The sequence below is a fragment of the Triturus cristatus genome, chromosome 2_2, assembly GCF_964204655.1.
Source record: "Triturus cristatus chromosome 2_2, aTriCri1.1, whole genome shotgun sequence".
In the NCBI taxonomy this organism is placed as follows: domain Eukaryota; kingdom Metazoa; phylum Chordata; class Amphibia; order Caudata; family Salamandridae; genus Triturus; species Triturus cristatus.
The window spans coordinates 316,543,352-316,568,784 of NC_140582.1; the positions used below are offsets into that span (position 1 = coordinate 316,543,352).

The following is a 25,433-nucleotide window of genomic DNA, read 5'->3' on the forward strand; positions in this document are numbered from 1 at the left end:
CAGCTATAAGGACATGGTTCCGAAAGCTGCAGACAGGCTCAGCTCATGCTAGAGCACCATCTCACATGTTACCAAGCACTCTGCCTCCAGGATTGTTAAGGCCTGCCATAGGAGTGGCTGATAGGTACACATGTGTCTATATATAAGGTAGGTATAGCAATACTACACCTAAGCAAGGGGTGATTACACGACCTTGCCCCAGCTGAGGGATCAGCCAGTTGCGTCATAATGGAAGGCCAGGCCAGGGGTGGCATAATACATGCTGCAGCCCCTGGTAGGCCTAGGGTACACCTATGCCCTGGGCACCTAAGGTACACTGTACAGGGGCCAATAAGGTGACCCTATCCAAATGGGCTATGCACCTAAAGTACATAGTATTAATTTAGAGAGAGAACAGCAGGGCTGTGGGTCTGATTAGCAGGCCCACAGCCACATCTAAGTCGAAAACCAGTAAAGCAAAAGCAAAAAGTGGGGGTGAACATAGAAAGCAGACCCTACTCTCCTACACAAGTTACTACTTGTGTAATGATACATCTGTAAGAGACATTAGTTAGTGATAGATTCCTTACCTTAGAATATCCCCAGGCGTCAGACTGGATCAGTAAAGTCGGCAGTACCCCTGCGCGTCGGAAGGTGGCGTCGTGCGGTTCCGCGTCCATTGCTGGCGTCGTAAGCGCCGAGATGACGTCACGGAGACTACTTAAGCTCCACCCATGCGTGCTGACATCAGTTCTGTACACGACTTTCCGCGCCAGGAGCACAGAGCCATGCAAGAAACTGACCACTGGTGCCATGAAACTAGGGCCCTGAAAAGGATGACCTTTACCCTAGAAAGCAGTTCCCAGAGCGGGGAGTATGGGTGGGGCGGTAAGGAATCTATCACTAACTCATGTCTCTTACAGATATATCATTACACAAGTAGTAACTTGTGCATCTGAAAGAGACACGTTAGTGATAGATTCCTTACCTTAGAATAGATACCCTAGTAATACCTACCCCGGAGGTGGGTCTGCGAACCAAAATCACACCAGAAAGTCGCGGAGAATCGAACGGCCAAAGAAGCCGTCTCTCCGGACTTGGCTGTCCAGGCAGTAGTGCTTCGCAAAAGTGTGCAGCGAGGCCCACTTAGCTGCCTGACAGATGTCCTGCAAGGGAACGCTGCGTCCCAAAAGCAGTAGTGGCTGTCGTTGCCCTGGTAGAATGGGCACGTAGCCCCACAGGAGGCTCCTTCTCAGCCAACGACTAACAGGCTTTGATGCAGAGAACGACCCACCGAGAGATTGTCCGTTTGTGCACGGCCATAGCCAACAAAAAGTTGGTCATCCACCCGTAACTGTTGTGTACGCTCCAGATAGAATGAGAGCACACGTTTTGGGTCCAGACGATGGAGCCTCTCTTCTTCTTTTGAAGGATGCGGAGGCGGAAAGAAGGTGGGCAAAGTGATGGTCTGCCCGATGTGGAAGGGCGGGACAACCTTTGGCAAGAAACAAGGACGAGTCCTTAAAACCACTTTGTCCGGATGAACAGAAAGAAAAGGAGGTTTAGAAGAAAGAGCCTGGAGCTAACTTACTCTTCTGGCAGAGGTGATAGCTACCAGGAAAGCCCCCTTTAGAGTGAGAAGACGTAAAGGACAGTTATGAAGTGGCTCAAAGGGCACACACATAAGATAAGTCAAGACAAGATTTAAGTCCCATTGAGGCATTATGAAGGGCATGGGAGGAAACGTGTGTGTAATGCCTTTCAGGAAGCGATTAAAAATTGGGGACTTAAAAAGAGAAGGCTGATCTGGAAGCCGTAGAAAGCCGGTAATGGCCAAGAGATAACCTTTGATAGTGCCCGAGCAGAGCCCTGCTGGGCCAAAGAGAGAAGGAACAGAAGGACCTCAGAAAGAGGGGCAGCAAGGGGATCCACAGCCTTTGCTGTGCACCATGCCACAAATTTGTTCCACCTGCAGATGTATACGGTCTTAGTGGAGGGACGCCTGGCTGCCAGAATAATGTCACAGACTTCGGAAGGAAGGTCGAAAGCTGTCAACTGCCGCCGTTCAATCTCCACGCATGGAGGTGGAGGCTGGGCAGGTTCGGGTGGAGGACCGTCCCCTGTTGCTGCGACAGAAGATCCTCCCGAAGAGGAAGTCAGATCGGGGGAGCGATCGTCGTGCTGAGTAGCTCGGGATACCAGGATCTTTGTGCCCAATCCGGAGCCACAAGGATGACTTGGGCCCGGTCGCGCGGAATCTTCTTCAGCCCTCTGGGCAGAAGTGGTATAGGCGGAAAGGCGTACAACAGACCGCAGCTCCACTCGTGACGAAAAGCGAGAGTGCCGCCTTGGAAATTCCAACACGCAGAATTTATGACATTGCGCGTTCTCTTTGGTGGTGAATAGATCTAACCAAGGATCTCCCCACTGCAGAAAGAGACCTTGCGCCACCTCCGAGTGAAGACGCCATTCGTAATCCATCATGCACCGATGACTGAGTTAGTCTGCTCTGGCGTTCAGAGAACCTGCAAGGGTTGAACCACCAAGGTAATGCCTTGATGTTTCAGCCATGTCCAGAGGCGGAGAGCCTCCTGACATAGGGTCCATGACCCCACCCCACCCTGTTTGTTGCAATACCACATGGCGGTGGTGGTGTCCGTGAATACCTGCACTACACTTCCCCGGACAGAGGGAAGGAATGCTTTCAGTGCAAGTTGGATCACCCGAAGCTCCAAAAGGTTGATATGGAGCCGGGACTCCGCCAGAGACCAGAGACCCCTGATCTCCGCCTCACCCATGTGGCTGCCCCATCCCAGAAGGGACGGATCTGTCTCCACTGTGTGCTCCGGTTGGGGAAGGGAGAGGGATCTGCCCTTGACCCAATCGCAATTCGTGAGCCACCACTGCAAGTTGTGTGCAGTGCCCTCCGAGATCTGGACGTGATCGGACAGGTAGCCCTGATGCTGCTCCCACTGGAACTTCAGGTCCCACTGCAGAGCCTGCATATGCCATCTGGCATGTTGCACTAGCAGGATGCAGGAGGCCCACGAGCCGGAGGGTCATCCTGACTGAAACCCGGGATCGGAATCATAGCCTGAATATCCCGGACTCGCTGCTCCGGAGGCAAGGGAGGGCCCTCAACTGGGACCCCGGGGAGCGATGACGATGGCACCACGAGCGATTCCTCGAGTGACCCCAGGACCTCGAATGGCGCTGAGACGACTGCCGGGCCTCCAATAGCTTACGGGACCGCTCCCACAAGGCCTTCGGAGCCATGGCCAGACAGTCGGAACATGACCGGGAGTCATGGTCGCGCTCCAGACAGTAGAGACAGACGCCATGCGGGTCGGCCACCGTACGGCGACAGGCCCTGCAGGATTTAAATCCAGGCATCCCTACATGGTACCAGGAGTTAAAGCCTCAAAAATGGAAGACAAAAAGTCTCAAAAGTTTAGTTCAAAAGTGACTAGGGTACGTGCTCTAACCAGATCTGCGCTTGCTGGCGTGGAAAAAGAAAGAACTGATGTCAGCGCGCATGGGTGGGGCCTAAGTAGTCTCCATGACGACATCTCGGCGCTTACGACGCCAGCGACGGAAGCGGAGCCGCACAACGCCACCTTCCGACGCGCAGTGGTACTGCTGACGAAAATTTTGCGGATCCAGTCTGACGCCTGGGGATATTCTAAGGTAAGGAATCTATCACTAAAGTGTCTCTTTCAGATGGAACCTTCTGTTACGCCTTTGAGTTTAGTAACGGTTCCTTATCCTCTCTGCTTCTTCTTGCTTCCGTTCTTTTCAGCAGGTAGTCTCCTGACTACAGAAAAACTCCCTGCCCTCATTAGATTGCCTAAAATCTTTCGAACTTTAAGAAACTATTGAAAGAGAGCATGTTATTTCCTCATAATTTACCTTGTCAGTTGTCACGTTCTTGATTTACTTTTGATTGTAGAGACTAATGTTGGTATGTAACGCTTTGGATAAAGCCGAAACTAAAACAGGAGAGAATTGGCCGTGAAAACAACAAGCAGCTTAAACAACAAGCTTTGGTCAGGCAAACAGATGCCAGCAGATATAGCTGCCATTTTCAGGCATTGATGCTACATGTTTGCAAGGCTTGAAGTTCGAGTGCTTGGGAGAAAACATTGTTAGCAAAATTGGTAAAAAAAAAAAAAGGGTCAATTCCTTCGAGAAAAAGACTCAGAACCCTCAGTGGCTATGAACCCACATCCAATAGCGCCTTATGTACTCCACATTGAAGTGGGTTTGCGGCTCTACATAGACTAAACGCTGTGCCACCTTATGCCTGGGATTTACTATAGCTGGAAAATTTTCAGATGCTGTCTGGCACTTTGGGAGCAACTTCACTTAAACAATCTGCAGTAACAAGCATGCATTAGAATCTGCTGGTTTTAAAATACATTAACGAATTCAATTTGCACAGCTCTGCGCTGTGACTTGACGCTGATTTAGGAACTGTGTGAACTGTTGTCGACGCAAATACTGATTCAGTCGCATCTCAGTTTATGTACATCTGTCTGCAACAGTGAACATGATGAAATAAAAGACAAGTATAGAATTTGATATTTGCAAATAGTTAAATGGACCCTCGTTGAACAAATCGGCGTTGATAGGAAGTGATACACAGAGTCACTTGGAATTTTGATATGATGTTATTTACTCTTGGTAGCCAGTAAAATAAAAAAAACTTAATTACATATCTTATATATTCAACAGTGGATCTGGGTTTCAGCACTATAGACTAGGTTATTAAAATCCATTACTTGCATAAATAAGAAAACACATGATCGAAAAAAGTATTTTTTAATTAGTAAGCCAGTCATAAATAAATTCATCTAAAGGATAGAACTGAGTTACTAAGTGAAATTGGATTGTGTTTCTAAGGAGGACTCCCAACTTTAGTAAACACATTCTAGAACAGGGACAGAATGATTCATCATTCAGTTTCCAACACTGTGTCAGGCTCAATGCAATTCTTCTTCTGTAGTTACATTTTTACATATTGTTACAAATGTAATACTGCTATGTACAATATATATTATATTTCTACAATTCATCTTTTGATATTGTACTCAAGTTAAACGTCAAAATTAATTACTGATGAATCAGTGCTTTAAAAAGTTATTTTTATAAACACAGATACATTAAAATTGCTGCCCTTTGGCATCTCTGTTTCTAGAGTAATTATCAAACGTAAGAAATACAAGCTGTATTTAAATTTACATCTTATTAACACATATCGCATACAGCGATATAATCATCTATGTTGATACAAACAATGCTTTAGTGCATAAAAAAGGTTTAAACTAGTTTAGGTTCTAGCTTATGAGACAGCATTGAACTTTGACAACAGTACTGCAGGCCAGTCTGCAACGATAAATTTTTCCATGTAAAAGAGCAGTGTTAATGGTGAGACCTTAGACATCACTTGCATCAGGCGGAAAAGCAGGTTTTTAGAAACGAGTCACGTATTTAGGTTCCAGTTGTGTGGGGAGCAGCCGCGGGTTATTTTTCTTCATTTACTAATCTGCTGCTGAATGTGGAGTAAAAAATCATGGTAAGAGAATGACGTGCCCGTCTTGTCTTCGATTAAATTCTGTAAAAAATCAGTTGTGGCAGCACACTCCTCCCTGAAAAGTGAAGGGAAAACAATGTATAAGAAGCAACCTACACAATCAGTAAAGGTGAGCATGCTGGGGAAGACACAATAGGCGTGTTTGCACTGGTCACCTAATGCATGAAATACGTAAAAATAGTATACTCGACATCTGCTTATTACATGTAGGGGTGGGCGGAATTTGCGTAATCGCGTTACGCAAATCTCCGCGAAACGGTAAAAAATCTCCGCGAACATGCAGAAATTCCGCGAACACGCGGGATTGCTTGTTCGCGATGCTTTTTTCCTGTTTACAGTTGCTGTTTGCGTGCTCGGGGAGAAATATCTCGCGAACACGCATTTTGAGAACGCGAACAAGAAAAAATTTCGCAAAGTCGCGGAAAGCAGAATTTTTGGCAATTTCGCGTTCTCCGCGGAACGCGAAATTACCGAAATTCCGCAAATTCCGCGAGCGGAACGGAATTTACCACCCTGGCCTAATTACATGTCACAGAGGTTAAAAGCATACAAATCGTTATAAACGGTAACCACCATCTTAAGTACTATGAAAAGAGCAACATCCCGAATTCTTTCAGTGAAAATTAAGGACTCCCAAAAAAACAGTTATTTCCTTTTGGCACGTGTTTCTGTCACTCCCTGTAAACTGCTCCTTTAAATGTTACTACAACAAGGGGAATTGGTACCCTAGAAACTCTTGTACTAGTATTTACGACCCCCTCCAAATTCATGAGACTGTTGGACAAGTTACTTACCTTCGGTAACGCCTTATCTGGTAGACACAATCTAGCCGCATATTTCTTACCATAGAATATCCTAGGTGTCACGCTGGATCCGGAAGACGTCATTGACATCGTCCGCGCCGGAAGTAACACAAGCAACACCAATATAAGCGCCACCTCGGCACACTGAGGTCAATTACTTTTCAAAACTTTCCACGCCAGGAGCACGGAGCCATGAAGTGCATTGACAGTGATGTGTTAAGAATAACTAGGGCCCTAAAAGGGATCAGTCCTGACCCTAAAACATCTCTGCAGTGGGGGTAAGGAATCTGAGGCTCGATTATGTCTCTACCAGATAAGGCGTTACTGAAGGTAAGTAACCTGTCCATCTGCTAGAGACATCTAGCCGCAGAATCCTTACCTTGGAATAGATACTTAAGTAATACCAACCCAGGGGAGGGACTGAGGACAAGTTTAGACCAGGAAGTCCTGCAGGACACAGTGGCCAAAAAGGCCTTCCATGTGGACTTGAATATTCAGGAAGTAGTGCTTAGTGTGCATGCAGTGATGCCCACGTTGCTGCCTGACAAATGTCAAGGACTGGAACACGAGGTTGCAGCACTGTGGTCACAGCCTTAGCTCCAGTGGAACGAGCTCTTAAGCCTTCAGGAGGCTGTTTCTTGGCCAGAGTGTAGCAAATTTTGATTCACAGGACGACCCATCATGAGATAGTCCCCTTCTGTACTGCACAATCTTTCTTTGAGCCAACGTACCCCACGAACAGTTGGTCGTCCACCCGGAACTCTTTAGTGCTGTCAAGGTGGGACGGCAAAGCTCTTTTTGGGTGAAGTTGCTCCTCTTTAGAGGGGTGCAGAGGAGCATAGAATGTTGGCAAGGTGACTGATTGCCCCACATGGAATGGTGTTACCACTTTCGGCAAGAAAGAGGTCCTAGTACAAAGCACCAACTTATAAGGAAAGATGGTCAGGTAAGGAGGCTTGAATCACAGAGTCTGCAATTTGTTCACCCTTCTGGCAGAAGTCATTGCCACTAAAAAGGCAGTTTTAAAGGAAAGCAGCTGGAGGGGGCAGTTGTGCAGAGGCTAGAAACAGAGCACACATCAGAAAGGTGAGAACCAAATGAAGGTCCCACTGAAGCATGATGAATGAGGCAGGTAGAAACATATGTACAAGCCCCTTAAGAAATCACTTTACAGTAGGGGATTTAAAGAAAGAGGGTTGATCTGGCTGCCTCAAGAAGGCAGACAAGGCCAAAAGGTACCCGTTAATAGTGCCCAAAGCAGAGCCCTGCTGGGCAAGAGTCAAAATAAAGAGAAGGACTTGAGAGAGGGAAGCAGAAAGATGATCAATAGACCTTTCTTTACAATGGTTTAGAGTGGCAGACATACATGGTCTTGATTGAGGGACGGGTGGCTGCCAAAATCACATTACAGACTTCAGGAGGAAGGCTGAATGCTGCCAACTGCCGCCGCTCAATCTCCATGCAAGAAGGCTTAGTGTTGACAGGTGTGGGTGGAGGACCCTCCCCTGCTGCTGTGACAGAAGATCCTCCTGAAGGGGCAGCCTGATCGGAGTATCGATGTTCATGTGGAGAAGCTTGGGATAACAAACTCTCTGTGCCTAGTCCTGAGGCACAAGAATGATTTGGGTCAGGTCGCTCCTGTTCTTCTTAAGCACTTGGACAGGAGTGATATTGGTGGAAAGGCGTTCAGGAGGTCAGAGATCCACTCGAGACAAAAAGCGTCACTGAGCATGTACTGTCTTGGAAACTTCAGTACACAAAACTGCTGACATTGCTCGTTCTCGGCAGAGACGTATACATCTCCCCACTTCTGAAAGAGACCTTGCGCCACCTCCGGATGGAGACGCCATTCGCAGCCCGCCCTGGCATTCAGGAAACCTGCCAGGTGTTGAACCACCAGGGAAAGGATCTGCTATTCTAGCCATGTCCAGAGACACAGGGCCTCTTGGGAAAGAATCCAGGCACCACACGCCCTGTTTGTTGCAGTACCGCATGGTGGTACTGTCCGTGAACACCTGAACCAGCTTTCCCTTGAAGGAAGAGAGAAAAGCTTTCAATGCCAAGCAAATCGCTCGGAGTTCCAGCCTGTTGATTTGGAGTCTGGATTCTGCAGTAGACTAGTCCTCTGATCTCCACCTCTTGCAGATGGCTGCCTCATCCCAGGAGTGACAAATCTGTCACTACTGTGGGATCTTGTTGGGGAAGGGAGAGGCTCTTCCTCTGACTCAATTGCGGTTTGTCATCCACCACTGCAGATCCTGTGCAGTTCCCTCCGAGATCCGGACAATGCCGGAAAGATTCCCCTGATGCTGTGCCTACTGGAACTTCAGAGCCCGCATATGCAATCTGGCATGAGTCACTAGCAGGATGCAGGAGGCCATGAGGCCCAGCAGCCTCGGAGTCCGCATCACTGAGACCCAGTATAGAAGCTGAAACATCAGTATCATAGCCTGAATATCCTGGACTCGCCAATCGTGAAGATAGGCACGAAACTGCACTGTATCCAGAACAGTTCCGATGAAAGGAAGTGTCAGAGGGAGTCAGGTGTGACTGTCGAGTTGATAGTGAACCTCAGCAAAAGAAGGAGATTTGTTGTAGTTTGGAGGTGAGAGAGGACAGTCTGGGGGAGCTTGCCTTCAACAGCCAATCGTCGAGATAGGGGAAGACTGGCACCCCTGATCTGCACTGATGAGCTCCAACCACCGTCATCACCGTGGAGAACACCCGGGGGGCACCGGTAAGCCCAAAAGGGAGCACTGTGAACTGAAAGTGGTTATGGCTTACCTTGAACTGGTCCCGCCAATAGGCAGGCAGGGCAGGAATGTGAAAATAGGCGTCCTGCAAGTCCAGCGCTTTTTTCCAGTCTCTGGGGTCTAGGGTAGACCAGACCTGAGCCAGAGTGAGCTCAGATCTTGTGTTTTTCCTTTTTGAGGAATTAGTGCGGCTGGTCCCGGACGCAGCAGTAGGGTGGGGAGGGGAGGAACAGGGTGGGGGACAACAAGGGGAGGAGGGGCTATAAAAAAACCACTTACCTGCTGGCCAGCCGGCTGGCTGGCCACCGCCTCTTCTCCGTCCTCTTCCTGGTTTCTTCTCTTTAAACAGGAAGCACCTGTGCTCTCCATAGTCAATCACAACGCTGCAATGCAGCGTTGAGATTGATCTGAGCGCTGTGGTACGGCGCTCAGCCAGGGAATGGGAGCCTGGGCATGTTCTCCACCCAGGCTGTAATGCAGCCTGGGTGAAGAACACGCAAAGTGCGCATGAATGTTTGGCCGGCCCAAGAGGGACGGCCAAACATTCATGCGCACATACACAGCGCCCACCACTTCTTCCCCTGCTCTGAGAGTAGAGCAGATTAGCCCCGCCAAGATGTTGCAGCAGGAACAAATAAAATAATAACGTTGAGTTATTAATATTTTAGTTTTCCTTTTTTTTTTCACTGCGAAGAGCAGTGGGGAGACGCTTCTCTGCCTTAGCGGAGGAGTCGCCACTGGGGCTTGCAGATCTAGAATACAACAAAGGCCTTTATCCTTTTTCAGGACCAGAAAGTAGCGGAAATAGTAACCACATCTTACTTCAGGCCCCGGAACCCTCTCTATGGCTCTCTTGGCCAAGAGAGTCCTGACTTCCTCCTCAAACAAGTTCAGGTGGTCCTCTGGCAGCAGGTCGTAAGTCAGAGGCATGGAGGAAGAGGTAGTCTGGAAGGGGAGGGAAAAGCCCCTTCGGACTATCTGAAGAACCCACTTGACCGATGTCATGTTTTACCAGTGGTGGAGGTGATGGCTGATCCTGCCACCAACCGGCTACTCCTGATATTGAATGCCTGGACTAAGAAGGTTTAGAGGCTGCAGGTGGAAGAGGGGACTGAGGACCTCTGGCCGCGTGACCACGGAGTCAAAAGGAGCCGAGCCCACGGCCGTGCAGAGGTTGCAGTACTTGCACAGTCTTGTGGTTCAGTGGCCATGAAAGGGGCGAAAAGCAGACATGGGACGGGTGGTCACCGAAAGGCCCAAGGACTTAGCCATAGCCAGAGAGTCCTTAAAGCACTCCAGGGTCATGTGCGCTTGGTCTCTGAAGAGACGGGTGCCATCAAAGGGCATGCCCATAAAGGAAGTCTGGACATCCCCAGAAAAGCCAGAAGTTCTCAGACTGGCATGGCGTCCATTAGCCACTGTCGAGGACATAGCTCTGCCAAGCAAATCGGTTGCGTCAAGCCCACAACGGATGGTGAACCTTGCTGCATCTCTCCCGGCTGATACCGCTTGGGAGAAAATGGCCCAGGCCTCCTTCGGAACCTGTGGCAGCACTTGAGCAGCAGTTTCCCACATGGAGTGGGCATAACAGCTCAATAAGCATACAGTGCTCACTGACCACAAAGCAAGGCAGGTGGAAGAAAAAATCTTCTTGACCCAACTATCCAGCCTCTTGGATTCCCTGTCTGGGGGTGCGAAGGGAATGCGCCTTGTGAGTTAGAGGCCTGGACCACCAAACTCTCGTGGGTAGAGTGGTTGGTGAGGAATTTTGGGTCGCCTGCGGCAGGGCGATGGCGGCGGGTGACTGTCCTAGTCACAGGAGCCACTGTGCTGGGTTTGGACCAGGTTCCCAGAAGGACATCAGTCAAGGCCTTGTTGAAAGGCAGAAGCGGTTCCAAGGAGGAGACATCTGACTGCAGGACCACTGTCAACATGTTCCCCTTGACTTCCACCGAAGTGAGCTGAAGGTCCAGGACCTCAGCGGCCCTTCTCACCACCATAGCATTTGAAACTTTCTCCTCTGTAGCCAGGGTAGTGGGAGAAAGCAGGCGACAATCTGGAGAGGTATCCAGTCCAGTGGCCTCACCCAATTCCTCATAGCAGTCCATTTCGAGCTCAGGCTGGTCTTGTAAAGGGACCAGCGACCCCCACTCAATCGATCTCCATTCCTAGCCCCTCAAAATAAGGCTGAGGAACTGACCTAGGATGGCCAATCCGTGTAGTCCTTGATAAGAATGGAGCGGTCGTCGGTGGCCTAGGGAGTTGCAGCATGGGGGCCGGTGCCAGAGAAGGTTGCAGGGGTATGAACGTGCTGATCTGGATCCACCACCGGATCCATTGGCGTCAGCGCCACAGGTGATGAACCTGATTGAGCCCCCTCTGAGCCTCTTTGGCCTGAAGATGCACCGGGGGGGTCAGGTTGCCCCAATATGAAGCATGTGGCGTCATAGAATTCTTTAACTGGGCAGGGTTCGCTCCGGCTCCTGGAAAGGCAGGTAAACGCTGAGCTGGCCCAAGCGCAGGTTCAGCAGAACAAGGCCTAGAGTGTTGAGACTCCTCCTTCACGTACAGACTGATTTATTTTATTTATTTATTTACTTCATTTGTAAAGCGCTCTGTCACCTAACAGGAATCCTGGCACTAGCAATCTCAGAGTACAGTGTAAAAATGTACCAGAAAAAAACATACAACTTACTAGACTTTGGGGAACAACCAGGTTTTTAGTCTCCTTCTAAAAAGAAGGAGATCGCTGATTTGTCTCAATTCCAATGGGAGTCCATTCCAAAGTCTAGCACCTGCTACACCAAAGGTTCTACCACCCGATTTAACTTTCTTGAACCTTGAAGTCTTAACCAGTCTCGCCGATGAAGAGCGAAGGCTTCTAACTGGAACATACCACTCAAACTTCCTCTGCATAGAGATAGGTTGCAGCCCATGCAGGGCCTTAAACACTAAACAGAGGGACTTAAACTGAATTCTCTGTCCTAACGGGAACCAATGGAATTCTGCCAGGGCCAAAGCGGAAGAGGACCTTCTGGGCCAGCCAAAGACTAGCTTGGCTGCCGTTGACTGAACCCTCAAAAGTCTGTCCAGAAGAGATTTCGGAGACTCTAACAAAAGGGCATTGCAGTAATCTAATCTGCTTAGGATGGTGCTTCGTGCCACTAGCACACGCACATGGGGAGGCAGCAGTGGAAAGATTTTCCGCAAAGATCTAATAGCCAAACAGCTACCCACTGTTCTAGTAACCTGAGCCTCCATTGTAAGTTTATTGTTGAACATAACGCCCAGGTTACGGACCGTTTCAACTGGTCTAACTACGGTCAAAGTTTCGCTGGGCCAAACGTTGCTGGGCAACACAGAGGGAACCCTGTCAGCCGAACAGTAAAGCACCTCGGTCTTACCCGCATTAAACTGCAACAAGTTTCCCTTCAGCCACAGAGCCGTGTCACACAGGCAGCAGTGAAACACTTCCAATGAGGTCGACTGATCTCCCTCCAAGGAGAGAATCAGCTGTGTTTCATCTGCATAATTTACAATGTTAATATTATGCTCTTTGATGACCGCAATCAGGGGTTTCATATAGATATTAAATAAAATAGGGCTGATTGCCAAGCCCTGTGGCACGCCATGCGAGATGTTAATAAAGGCAGATTGGTAAGGGGGAGGGACACTGCTTGCTTTCTGTCCGAAAGAAAAGACTGAAACCACTTAAGAGCACAGCAGATCACCCCCACCTCGCTCAACCTACTCAGCAGAGTCCCATGGTTGACCGTGTCGAAGGCGGCAGACAGGTCAAGCAAAATAAGAATAGCTGCCTGACCCCTGTCTTGCACGGAAGGGGAGAAGTTGAAGCACACTTTGACTTCTTGTGTTTCCTATGCGTCTTACCAGAGGGACTCAAAGACTTGAAGTGGGAGGATGAGGACGTAGGAATCCTGGAGCGGTGCCCGGAACTTCAGCTCGACAGGAACCGGGAACAAGATCTCCAGGGAGAACGGCGTGGAGGCGAATGCCGAGCTGCAAGCAGCTTTAGGGACCGCTCCCTCACAGCCTTCGGAGCCATGGCCAAGCAGTCTGAGCATGACCTTGAGTTGTGGTCACAATCCAGGCACCAGAGACAAATTAAATGTGGGTCCGTCATCGACACGGCAGGAAGGCAGGTGCCGCACGGTTTGAATCCAGAATTCTTCTTTGACATTGAGGAAAAAACCTACACACCAAAAACGGGCAACAAAACGTCGACAAAAAGCCTGTCAAAAAGTAAAAGAGGGTATCTCTCTTCACGGATCTGCGCCAGCAGGCACGGAAAGAAAAGAACTAACAGCAACCCAGCCACGAGCACAAGTAGTAAGGAGTGTTGTTCGTTCTGAGTTGTCTGGACTATGGCAATGCGTTGCTGCTGCAGTCCCCAAGGTATCTGATTGGGAGACTCCAAAGAATCCAGACTGTGGCGGCAAAGTTTGCCCTATCGAGACCACGACGATCATCCACATATCTGGCACTGGCGGAGCTGAATTGGCTCTCTGTATTCCAGAGGATACAATTTAAATCACTCTCTATCATCTTTAAGGCGCTGCACGGGACTGGGCATAAACCACTGAAGAAAAAGTTTAGTTGACATGTCCTCACCTGCAGTCTTCGCTGATCCTCGGCTAACCTGGTAAAAGTACCCAGGATTAAAAGAGTAAAATCGGGGTGGAAGAGCTTTCAGTTTTGCAGCAGCGCGGCTCTGGAATGGTCTCCTAACTGATCTGAGACAGATGCAGGATTTGTTGAAGTTTAAAAGGAAATAAAAACCTGGTGATTGCCCAGAGCATAATCTTTTTTATCGTAACATGTTCCTTGTAGCACCATGGTGGCAGTGCACATGTATCTCTGCGCCAGGATGCCCGTAGGGTGACAAAGCGCTTTACAAATCTGGATAACAATAACAGTGCACCAAGGTGGCTCCTATATAGGTGATGCGACATCACTTCAAGCGCAGATGACGTCACCCGAGACTGACTGACGACGCCTACTGGTACGCAAGGGTATTGCTCGGGCAAAAGTCTTCCGAATCCAGCCTGACGCTTGGGATATTCTAAGGTAAGGAATCTGGGGCAAGATGTCTCTATTAGATAAAGCAGACAGTCTACAGTACATTTAAGCCCAGCACAAAATAGTTTTTAAAAAACTCATCTAGTCTGAACACATGCCTCACTCGTATGATTTTCTGCCTTCTGGTCTCTCATGGTTACTGGACAGTACCCACAGTGGATACTGCCGTTTAACACTAGCATCTCAGGGTACTACTAGGCTCCCATTAGATAACCACGTAACTCCCTTTGTACACTTGACCCTCCCAAGCATAAGTTGTCGAGCTATCTCGGCTTACTTTTAGGAGAAGGAGGAATGGCTGCAATGGAGATACGGTATGACACAAAGACAGACACTCACCGTTTAGTTACATCTAGCGGTTTGAAATTGCCTTGTCTGCATATAGAAAAAGTAAAAGCAGTTGAAAAAATAATGACAAAATCTCCAAGCACCTTCCAGGTCAGGAACTGCCTATTCCCCTACAAATAGCTAGATGTGTCCTTCTATCCCCTGTGACGCTATTAGAAGTGATACTAAAATGACACGGTGTTAGTCAATGGGGAAGCATTGGGTATTCTGTAAAGTTTAGTTTACTATAGTTTTTGTTTACAAACAGAATGGTAGTGATGCCGCACAGATTGTATGAGTCATTGTAGGAAAGTAGGATCTGCTTTATGGTTACACCCACATTTTGCTTGGTGCTATGCTGTTTCTGACTCGTCTGACTGGGATCCTGCTAATCAGGACCCCAGTGTCTGTGCTTCCGACCCTTAATTTGTATGGTAAATACTTAGGTACATCCCAGATTGGACACTGATGTACCTTTATCAGTCCCTAGTATATGGTACCCAAGACATAGGTACACTAGAGGTCCCCATGGGCTGAAGCATGCATTATGCCATCCATGGTAGCATGCATTATGCCATCCATGGTAGACCACTCAAACTGTAACTTCAGGCCTGCTATTGCAGCCAGTGTAAGCTAGCTTGCTTGAATCCAGTGGCAAAGTGAGCAAGGGACTCACGTCTGAGCATACCCTGCCAACTTATGGCGAACAAAGAACGGTGATGGATTAAACCCAGATCAGTTGACTGGGGGTGAGTGCTTGCAATGTTCAAAACTCCGTCCATCATTTCCTTTGGTTTTTGCTTTGTTCGCCATAAGTTGGCAGGGTATGCTCAGACGTGAGTCCCTTGCTCACTTTGCCACTGGATTCAAGCAAGCCTGGCTGAAGACGGCTGAAATGCCAGAAACTGGTCCTAGGAAGCTTGTTTCCGGTCCAGGGAAGACATGGCTTGGCAGTTCGGGCTGGACTGTTCCCATGAGGCACAGGGTCAGACTGATTTGCATATGGCCATGTCTGAACTGGGGTGGCAGAGTGGGCTAAAGAACGGTGATGGATTAAACCCAGATCAGTTGACTAGGGGTGAGTGCTTGCAATGTTCAACACTCCGACCATCATTTCCTTTGGTTTTTGCTTTGTTCGCCATAAGTTGGCAGGGTATGCTCAGACGTGAGTCCCTTGCTCACTTTGCCACTGGATTAAAGCAAGCCTGGCTGAAGACGGCTGAAATGCCAGAAACCGGTCCTAGGAAGCTTGTTTCCGGTCCAGGGAAGACATGGCTTGGCAGTTCGGGCTGGACTGTTCCCATGAGGCACAGGGTCAGACTGATTTGCATATGGCCATGTCTGAACTGGGGTGGCAGAGTGGGCTAAAGAACGGTGATGGATTAAACCCAGATCAGATGACTGGGGTGAGTGCTTGCAATATTCAACACTCCGTCCTTCATTTCCTTTGGTTTTTGCTTTGTTCGCCATAAGTTGGCAGGGTATGCTCAGACGTGAGTCCCTTGCTTACTTTGCCACTGGATTCAAGCAAGCCTGGCTGAAGACGGCTGAAATGCCAGAAACCGGTCCTAGGAAGCTTGTTTCCGGTCCAGGGAACACATGGCTTGGCAGTTCGGGCTGGACTGTTCCCATGAGGCACAGGGTCAGACTGATTTGCATATGGCCATGTCTGAACTGGGGTGGCAGAGTGGGCTAAAGAACGGTGATGGATTAAACCCAGATCAGTTGACTGGGGGTGAGTGCTTGCAATGTTCAACACTCCGTCCATCATTTCCTTTGGTTTTTAATTCTGAAACAACCAGAACCTTTAATTGTGGAGAACATTGTAGGAAAGTAGGATCTACTTTTATGGTTACCCCCACTTTTTGCTTGATGTAATGAGGTTTCCGACTAGTCTGACTGCTAACCAGAACCTCAGTCACTGTGCTTTCTCCCCTAAATTGGTTTGGTGAGTACTTAGGTTCATCCCACATTAGACACTGGTGTAACCTGATCAGTCCCTAGTATATGGGAATGAGGGCCTGTACCATGAGCTTTCTTGCCAGGAAAGGGAGAAGTGGAAGCACTTTGCAAAACATTCTTAGGAAGCCATAACAGGAAGCCGCAACCCTCCGGGCCTGGGCCGTGAAGCTGAGCTCTTGATCAAGCCAAATACCCAGACTCATTATCTGGGTCTAAAGGACAGGGGCAGGTACTAGCCTTCTAGTCCCGGGCAGCCCAAAATGGCTGCTGCCGACCAGAGAAATATTTCTGCCCTCCTGCTGCTGAGCCAAGCTCGAGGTGGGGAGGCAGAACAATAGTCATCCTGTTGCACACCTCCCAGACAGGATTTAGTGCATTAGGGCTGGGTGGGTGCGCTTGCCAGTGACCGAAAATCTGCATGAGGGGCACATTTGGTGTCCCTGTGCATAGTCAAGTTCAAACCAGTCCTGGGAGCCGTTGGCTCCTACTCTGGCATAAAACTAGACAAAGGACATGGGAGTAACCTCCCGACTGTCCAGACCCTCCCCTGGAGGATCTCCTGAATCTGTCCAAACCTCTCCTGTGGGTACAAAATTTCTAACCTGGCTATAGGACCCTAGATTCGACGTGGACAAGATTCTGAACTAGAAACCACTAAGCTTCGACCGTCAGGAGTTTGCTTGGGCCGACTTCATCTCCCTCTCAGTATGAAGCATCCCCTGTGCCTGTGAACCATACAGACTACGTGCAGGACCTGTGGAGCATCAAGGACATCCGGAGATCTCTCCCTTGGAGTGAAGGAGTCACTCCCTTGCATTCGCAACAGTGCTGTCTGGCCTGCTGACCCTGAGCTCCTACGGACTTCGAAGGCTTCAAGAAACACAGGAGGTGGGTTTCTACGTCCCTCGAGGTCCGACCTGCTCTCTCACCAAGTTTGAGGTCAGAATCCCATGTGCGGGGCTGCAATACCCGAACCTCTGTGCACCGCGTACATTTGCAAGTGCATATGGTTGTTGGAGTTTCCCGAACAAGTGTATGTGGCTCTGAGTAGCCCCGACCTATGGCACCATTTCCTACTAAGAACTTTGGCCTCTTGGCACCGAGTGCTCCGTGGGCTGCTGTTTGGTGAAATCGCTCTAGGTCATCTTGCGAATCCTGTGCCTCCGGCCTGTGGGTCTATTTGAGGGTCAACTTTGCTTTTCTTGGGCTTCCCTGGTTGCTCCAGGCTTGCCCTGACTCCCCTTGCTGTGGTGAGTCTTCTGGACCTTGCTGGTCTGAACCGTACCTGCAGAATCAACGCACCTGAAGCACCCGACATCGGTGGGCAGTCGTCTACAGAGCCCCTGGTCACTCCTAAGTGACCCAGACTCTGTCCCCTCTGCTTTCAGGTACTCTTGAACAAGAATCCACCTTTGGATTCCAATGGACTCTTTTTTTCCTTCCAGCAATGGCTCTTCTTCAAAGTCCTCCATTGGGTTCGACTGTGGTTTCCGATGCCACTTCAGACCTATGCACCCGGCCTCCCTGGGATAGGTAACTTGGGTACCTCAGTAGCCACAGGTGGGGTGGCTCTCCAACCTCCTTACTTCCACTGGGTTTCTTCGAAGTCCACTGGGAAGGGTCCTTAAACTCTAAAACTTCAACTGCGACTTTCCTATAGAATTGTACTGAGCATCCAGTCGTGTTCCCACACTGCACCCGCCCTCCGTGGGGTCCCTACTTACTCACCTTGGGCGGTTCCTTGGGGTCCCAGCGATTCTATGTCCTCTAGACACTGTCTTGACTTGAGTCACAGGTGTTTTTTATTTTATTTTTATTTGTTTATTGAGCTTTTTTTAGAAGGTAGACAGTACATTACAGCAATAACAAGGGTCACATAGCTAGAACACAGGAGAATTACATACACACCATATCATGGTTCAATACATTAAGGCCATCAAACAGGAATTGAGGACAATTACATGGACAATTCCTCATTTACGGAGAATCAACCGGGTGACAATGTAAAGCGAGACGATTGTTACAGCAACACATTCCCAATGCATAATCACACACTGCAGCAGTTTTTGTGGACGTCAGGGGGGATTTTCTATTGCAAGACTGTCTATTGCAGAAGTCAGCCTCATAACAAGTATGTTCTCCATGTGGCAGAGTCATAGCATGCACATAAAAATATCGAAAACTGGAAACCCCGAAAATCAGAAACACAGGAGAATTACCCACGCTCCATAGCATGATACGGTACAGTGAGGCCATCAAACAGGAATCTAGCGCAGTTACATGGACAATTACACAATTATGGAGAAGTAACCATGAGTCAATGTAAAGCAAGAAGAATTTTTCCGTTGTCACATTCCCAGTGCATAATCACAACCTGCAACATTTTTTCTTGGTTTGAGGGTGGATATCAGGGGGGACATTCTATTGCGGGACATTCTATTGCGGAAGTCAGCCGCAGCCCAGTATGTTCTCCATGTGGCAGAGTTACAGCATGCCCAGCGAAATACCGAACATGGGAAGCCAGTAGAATTCCTACAGTGAGTGTGCATCACTAATGGAATGTTCTAATAAGTATGCCTGCAGCGGGCCCCAGATGTCGCGTGGGCGGGAAGAGCGTGGGAGCAGTTCAGCATAAGTGCAAAGTTGATCCTGCTAAAATATCATATCTGACAGCCAGTCCTTAAATTTGGGCGCTCTACCCCTTCTCCACCTACAGGGTATTCGCCGCTTAGCAATAGCCAGGCTGAAGGAGACAATTTTACGGCTTTGAGCTGGCATGTGCTCAGTATACCCCAGCAGGGCCACAAGGGGGGGATCTGGGGATGGGTAGTGGGATCATGGCATCTAGAGCCGTGGAAACATGGCTCCAATTAGTGTGGACATCTGAGCATTCCCAAGCCAGGTGCAGGAAGTCAGCATTTTCCATCCCACACCTATCACACCTAGTTGTGTCCCGCAACCCAAATTTATAGAGCTTAACCGGGGTGTGGTAGCTACGGTGCAAGAACCTATAATGAATCAGTCGAAGCCTGCTATTAGAGGAGATGGGCTCTGTCTGTTTGCAGCAAAACAGCCATTGATCGTCAGTGATGTCTTATTCCAGTTGCAGTGCCCATTTTGCTCGCGCTGCACTTGGAGGATACTCAACATCACTATACAGTGTATGGTAAAGAGTGGACACAAGGTGCGACGCAGAGGGTGCCCGTAGAATATGATGTAAAGGGGCCAGTGTTGCAGGCTCAGAAGGGTAGGAAGTGGTACTAGCCTGAATACCATGACGAAGGCGAGCATACAAAAATGTTTCCATGGTGGACGGCGGTGGATCAGGGCATATCTGTGGGAGTGTGCGAAATTTACCATTGATGTACAGGTCTCCCCAGCAATGGAGCTTCCTTGCGCGTGCTACCTTTCTAAAGATGCCCTCCTGTAGCAGGGATATATCCGGATGATACATGAGCGGAAGGAGAGGGGAGTATAAGCAAGGGGCATGCATATGGTCACGGATACGGGACCAGGTCATAATCATGCAGTTCACTGAGGAGGGGCATTGTGCCCGAGGGGAAATGTTGGTGAGGAGAACACCATCAAGCGGGGTGGGATCAGCCAGCCAATGTTCTGTGGCTACATGGGGGGTATATAGAGGCTGATGGAACCAAAAATGAGAAAAGTGGGCCTGAGCGCAAACATAGTACAATTCGAAGTAGGGTATGTCAAAGCCCCCTTGGGAATAGGGCCTCATGAGTGTATTCCATTGTATACGTGGTTGCTTGCCACCCCAGACCAAGTGTATCAGTTCCGAACGCAACAAGGCGAAAAAATTACGTCCAGGATCGTAAGGAATGTTAATGAAAAGGTATAAAAATTTAGGGAGATCACCATTTTTAGAAGGGACACCCATCCGGCCATAGACAATTTGAGGGCAATCCACCGAGTAATGCAGCTCGTGATGTGCTCCATTGCGCACCCATAGTTTGTTCTCATTAACTCATCCCGATCTGCCAACACACGGATACCTAAATATTTGACATCAGTATCACACCATTTGAGTGGATAGTCCGTATCAAAGGGGAGAACAGCGTTAGTCAAGGGGAATATCTGTGACCTGGTCTAGTTTATATGAATCCCTGAGTAACCACTGAATTTGATAAATTCCCGCAGTAAGGAGTTAAGATTGTGTTGCGGGTCTTTCACATACAAAGTAACATCATCCGCGTATAACGAAATAAGGATCGGGCGTAATAAGCACCTAAGGCCTTCATGATTATAATGCTGTCTAATCTTCGCTGCAAGGGGTTCCATGATTAAGGCGAACAGGAGGGGAGACAGCGGACATCCCTGGCGTGTGCTACGGGATAAAGAAAAGGAAGAGGAGCTTTGGCCATTAATTAAAACCCTCGCTTTGGGGGCGGTGTATAGTAACCGAATCCACAAAATAAAGCCCACAGGTAGGCCCATATTCTGCAAAATGGTGAAAAGATAGTCCCATTCCACAGAATCAAAGGCCTTGGAGGCATCCAGGAACACTGCTGCCAAGTGCAATCTAGGGTCAACCGCCTGTAAAATGGAAAACAGCATTCTAAGATTATGGGATGTGGCCCTACCTGGGATAAACCCAGACTGGTCTGGAAGCACCAGCTTATCCATAAGTAGACAAAGACAGTTTGCCACTAGTTTGGTCAGAATTTTTGTATCCGTATTGATAAGGTATAGTGGCCATTAAGATTCGCATTGATCTGCAGGCTTGCTGGGTTACAGCAATGACGTGATCAGCGCTTCTCTCATCGTTGTGGGTAGGGTCTGGCCCTCCTGGGCCTCTAGGAAAACCTCCTTAAGCACGGGGAGTAACTGATCTATATATGCTTTGTAAAAATGAATGGGCAGGCCGTCTGGAGCCTTTCCTTTTTTTTTTTTTTTTTTTTTGAAACCGTTTATTACATTTTAAAAAAGGGGTTACAAGTATGGGCCTACAACCATCCGGCCGGCCGCTAGAGTGGCAGAAGTATATGACATACATACAGTAAGAATCTTGTGGCGGTGCAGATCGGTAAATCAGGAGATATCAATAGCGCAGGCCACATAACTCCAAGCCCACAATACGGTTTCCTTTCTTCAAAACATAACAACACAAAAAACCACACCCGCAAGGCAACCCGCCATCCAAAGTGACAGCACGTGCTCCTTAAGTGGGGGATCCCAACCAGCAGCCAAACTCTGAAGAGGGGAATGGGAATAGATCAGGGACTGGGGAACCACATGCCCGTGGCTGAGGGAGGGGGTCGGCTAGGGGGACGGAGCTGGTGAGGCGGCCGGCAGCAGTGGCGGCTCACAAATACCCCCGCGATAGGCGTTCCAGGGGCCCCAGATTTTCACCCACGCCCCAGGCTTACCCCTCGCCACATACACTACCTTTTCACGAAACATACACCAATCCATATGTTCTTTCCAGGCCAACACCGCTGGGGGCCTCTGGGATCCCCACAATTGAGCAATGTCACGCTTAGCTATCATATATCCCAGAGTCACCCACCGCGTCTGCGGGACCGAATAGTCATTTGGTTCCCACACATTCAGCAAGCATCTCCTCGCTTCAGGCAACAGCGCAACACGCGTCACCACACGCAGGACCTCATGCACACCACGCCAGAATCGCTCCACCTGTGGGCATTCCCACAGAATATGCATGAAAGTTGCCAAGGCACCACAGCCACGCTTACACAATCCGTCACCAACAAAGCCCATACGTAGAAGCCTTGGCCCCGTCACGTAAACCCGGTGGAGGATCTTAAGCTGGACGAAGCGAAGGCGAGCCGGGATGGCCACCTCCTTCGGAGAGGCCACCGCGGAAATCCAGTCCTCGTCGTCCAGTTCCAGCCCGTCGGCCACCCAGGCCTCGCGGAGACTAGTCAGCAGGCACGATCTGTCGTTGATCAGTTTTTTATATATAAGGGAGATCGTGCTGTCTGGGACATGGCCATCCAGCACTCTGTCCTCCAGGGGGGAAGACTCCGGAATGGACGCGACATCAGGGAAGACGGAGCCCAGCGCATGGCGGACTTGTAAGTACCGAAAGTACTCACTGCCTTGCAGCTGAAATTCCGTCTGCAGCGTCTCAAAAGTTTTGAATCCACCCCTCGTCCAGAGGTCTCCCACTGTGCTGATTCCGATCGTGTCCCACTTCTCGAAGCCCTTCGATGTCCACAGGGAGCCCAACCTCTCAGACGCATATAGCGGCGTCGCCCGGGTCAAACGGTCCTTCCACCCCATAGCTGCATTAGCCGCGTGCCAGACACGCACCATGACACGCGTCGGTCCCGTCAGACGGGAGTCGGGCGCGCCAGAGTAGAGCGCTCGATTGTAGTCGCCACCGGGCAGGAGCATCTTGTCCATTTCAAATGCCGGGTTCAGGGCGGGCCCGTAAAGGCCATGATTAATCGCAGCTAGCTGGGAGGCCCAGTAATACCGTTTAATGTCCGGGAGGGCAACTCCCCCATCGTACCACGGGAGCGTCAATTTAGCCAGAGCAATACGCGGCCTCCCGTCCCAGAACAGGCGCCGCTGCAGGCTCTCCACCTCACGGAAGTAGCGCGCCGGAACCAAGTCCATAGTGTTCTGAAGCGCATACAGAAAGCGCGGCAAGGACATCATCTTAAACAAGGCCGCTCGGCCAAGCGGCGAAAGCGGAAGACGCCGCCAACGCGCAACGTCCTCCCGCAAGCGCTGGAGGGGGGGTAGCAAGTTCCGCTCGTAGCGGGCCTCCGGGTCTAGAGTAATATATATACCCAGGTACCGGAACCCCTGGGAGGCAATCTGGATCGGGCAGTCCCGTGGTAGGGCCGGAGCCTCCCCGGAAAGCACATACACGCAGGATTTCGCCCAGTTGATGACAAGGCCTGAGTTACGACCGAAGGAGCGCAGAACATCAACCAGGACAATCAGCGAGTTACGCGGGGAGGCGAGATACAAAAGGATATCATCGGCGTAGAGGGACACGCGGTCCTCATGCTCGGGGGTCCAGCGGAGACCACGGATAGAGGGGTGCCACCGCAGCCACCCCGCCAAGGGCTCCAAGGCCAATGCAAACAAGAGCGGTGACAAGGGGCAAACCTGACGCGTGCCCCGCCCCAGCGCGAAGGGGGCCGAGACTCGCCCATTCACCACCACCTGCGCCAATGGGCCCGAATACAACAATTTGACCCAGCTAATGAATCCCGGTCCAAATCCAAATTTCGCCAGCATCGCCCAGATGTATGGCCATTCAAGCGTGTCAAACGCCATAGTGGCGTCTAAGGACGCCAAGATGGCCGGCTCCCGCACAAACGGGACACGCGCGAGCACCCCGTGCAAGCGTCGCAGATTAAGAGCCGTGTTACGATGGGGTATAAAGCCAGATTGGTCTTGGTGGACCAAATCGCCCACCACGCCAACCAGTCGGTTGGCCAGCACCTTGGCGAGGATTTTGGGCTCCGCGTTCAAGAGCGAGATAGGCCTATAGGATGTAACCCGCTCACGGGGTCTCCCCTCCTTGTGGATCACCACGATTGTGGCCAGACGCTGGTCCGGCGGGAGGGAACCCTGCGAGTGGGCCGCCAGGAACATCGCGCGCAGGTGGGGCGCCAGTACATCCGGTCGCAGCTTGTAAAGCTCGATGGGGATACCATTGGGGCCCATGGCCTTGCCGGATGCGACCGAGCGAATAGCCAGGGCAATTTCGTCCGAGGTGGGAGGAGCGTCCAGCAAATCCCTGTCCTCCACCGTAAGGGAGGGCAGCGCGATATCCCGAAGCAGGGCATGAGAATCTTCCTCCGAGCAGGGAGAGACCGGGGAGTACACCTCGCGGAAGTAATCCGCGAAGCAGGAGACAATGGCTTCCGGCTCGGTGACAGGCACACCATCCATCCCCTCAAGCAAAGGAACCACACGACTCGCTCTCTCCCTCTTGTCCAACCACGCAATCAATTTACCAGCCTTATCACCCACATCATACAGTCGCCCCTGTTGCTCTCTACTGAGGCCCCTGGCCGCCTCCGTGACGAGGGCCCTATAGGCCGCCTGCTTGAGGTGCAGAACATGCAACTTGGCGTCTGTGACCCCGCTCCCCAGGTCCCCCTCTAGTTCCACAATTTCGGCCTCCACCCGGGTTACCTCCTCCCGCTCGCGCCTCCGGGCATGGGAGATAAAGGAGAGGGCCTCCCCTCTGAGAACTACCTTAAAAGCCTCCCACAGGGAGATGGCCGAAGGGACAGACCCCACATTCTCATCAAAGTATCGCTGTAAGGATTTGATCAAGTCGGCACGAATAGTGGGGTCACGCAAGTACCAAGCATTGATTGGAGCCACCCTGCCCTCCCCCCTAGGGAAGACATCGAAATGGAACAGCAATGGGGAGTGATCTGAAATGTGCCCCGCGCCAGATGGCACACCTCTCCCACCCTCCCAGCATAGGCCGCCGGGACAAGGATGTAATCAAGCCGCGAGAGGCTACCATGGGCACCCGAGTGGAAGGTGTATTGCCGCTGTGCGGGATGCTTTAGTCGCCAGCAATCCACCAGGCCCAGTGTATCTAAAAGGCCGGACAGCCAAGCCTGTGCCCGGGGGAGGTCCCTAGGGGATGGCGGTCCATAGACCCAGAAACTACCGCATTAAAGTCCCCCCCAACCACCAGCAGGCCACCCGGGAGGTCCAGGAGGAGGCGCCCCAAGTCCGCAAATGTAGTAGATTGTAACCCAGGCGGGACGTACACTGATATAAAAACAAACACTCTACCCTCCATTCTACCCACCAGAACAGTGTAGCGTCCCCTCTCATCATGGCGCACCTCATCAATCTCCAACGGGAGCGAGTTCTTAATCATGATACCCACCCCCCGCGAGCCCGAGGTGAAGCCCGAGTGGGCCACCAATCGATAGCCTCGCCGAT

The 25,433-nt window shown here is 50.3% G+C and overlaps 1 protein-coding gene across 5 annotated transcripts in view; it reads right to left on the reverse strand.

Moving 5' to 3' along the window:
* Positions 1-4,636: 4,636 nt before the first annotated feature.
* Positions 4,637-25,433, reverse strand: part of SEC24B (SEC24 homolog B, COPII component) — a 678,312-nt gene continuing 657,515 nt past the window's right edge. For all 5 annotated transcript variants that reach the window (XM_085641377.1, XM_085641376.1, XM_085641375.1 and 2 more), the window contains one exon: positions 4,637-5,627. In XM_085641377.1, coding sequence (XP_085497503.1) covers positions 5,513-5,627 — 115 coding nt within the window. In that variant the 3' untranslated portion in view covers positions 4,637-5,512. The remainder of the gene's footprint in view (positions 5,628-25,433) is intronic.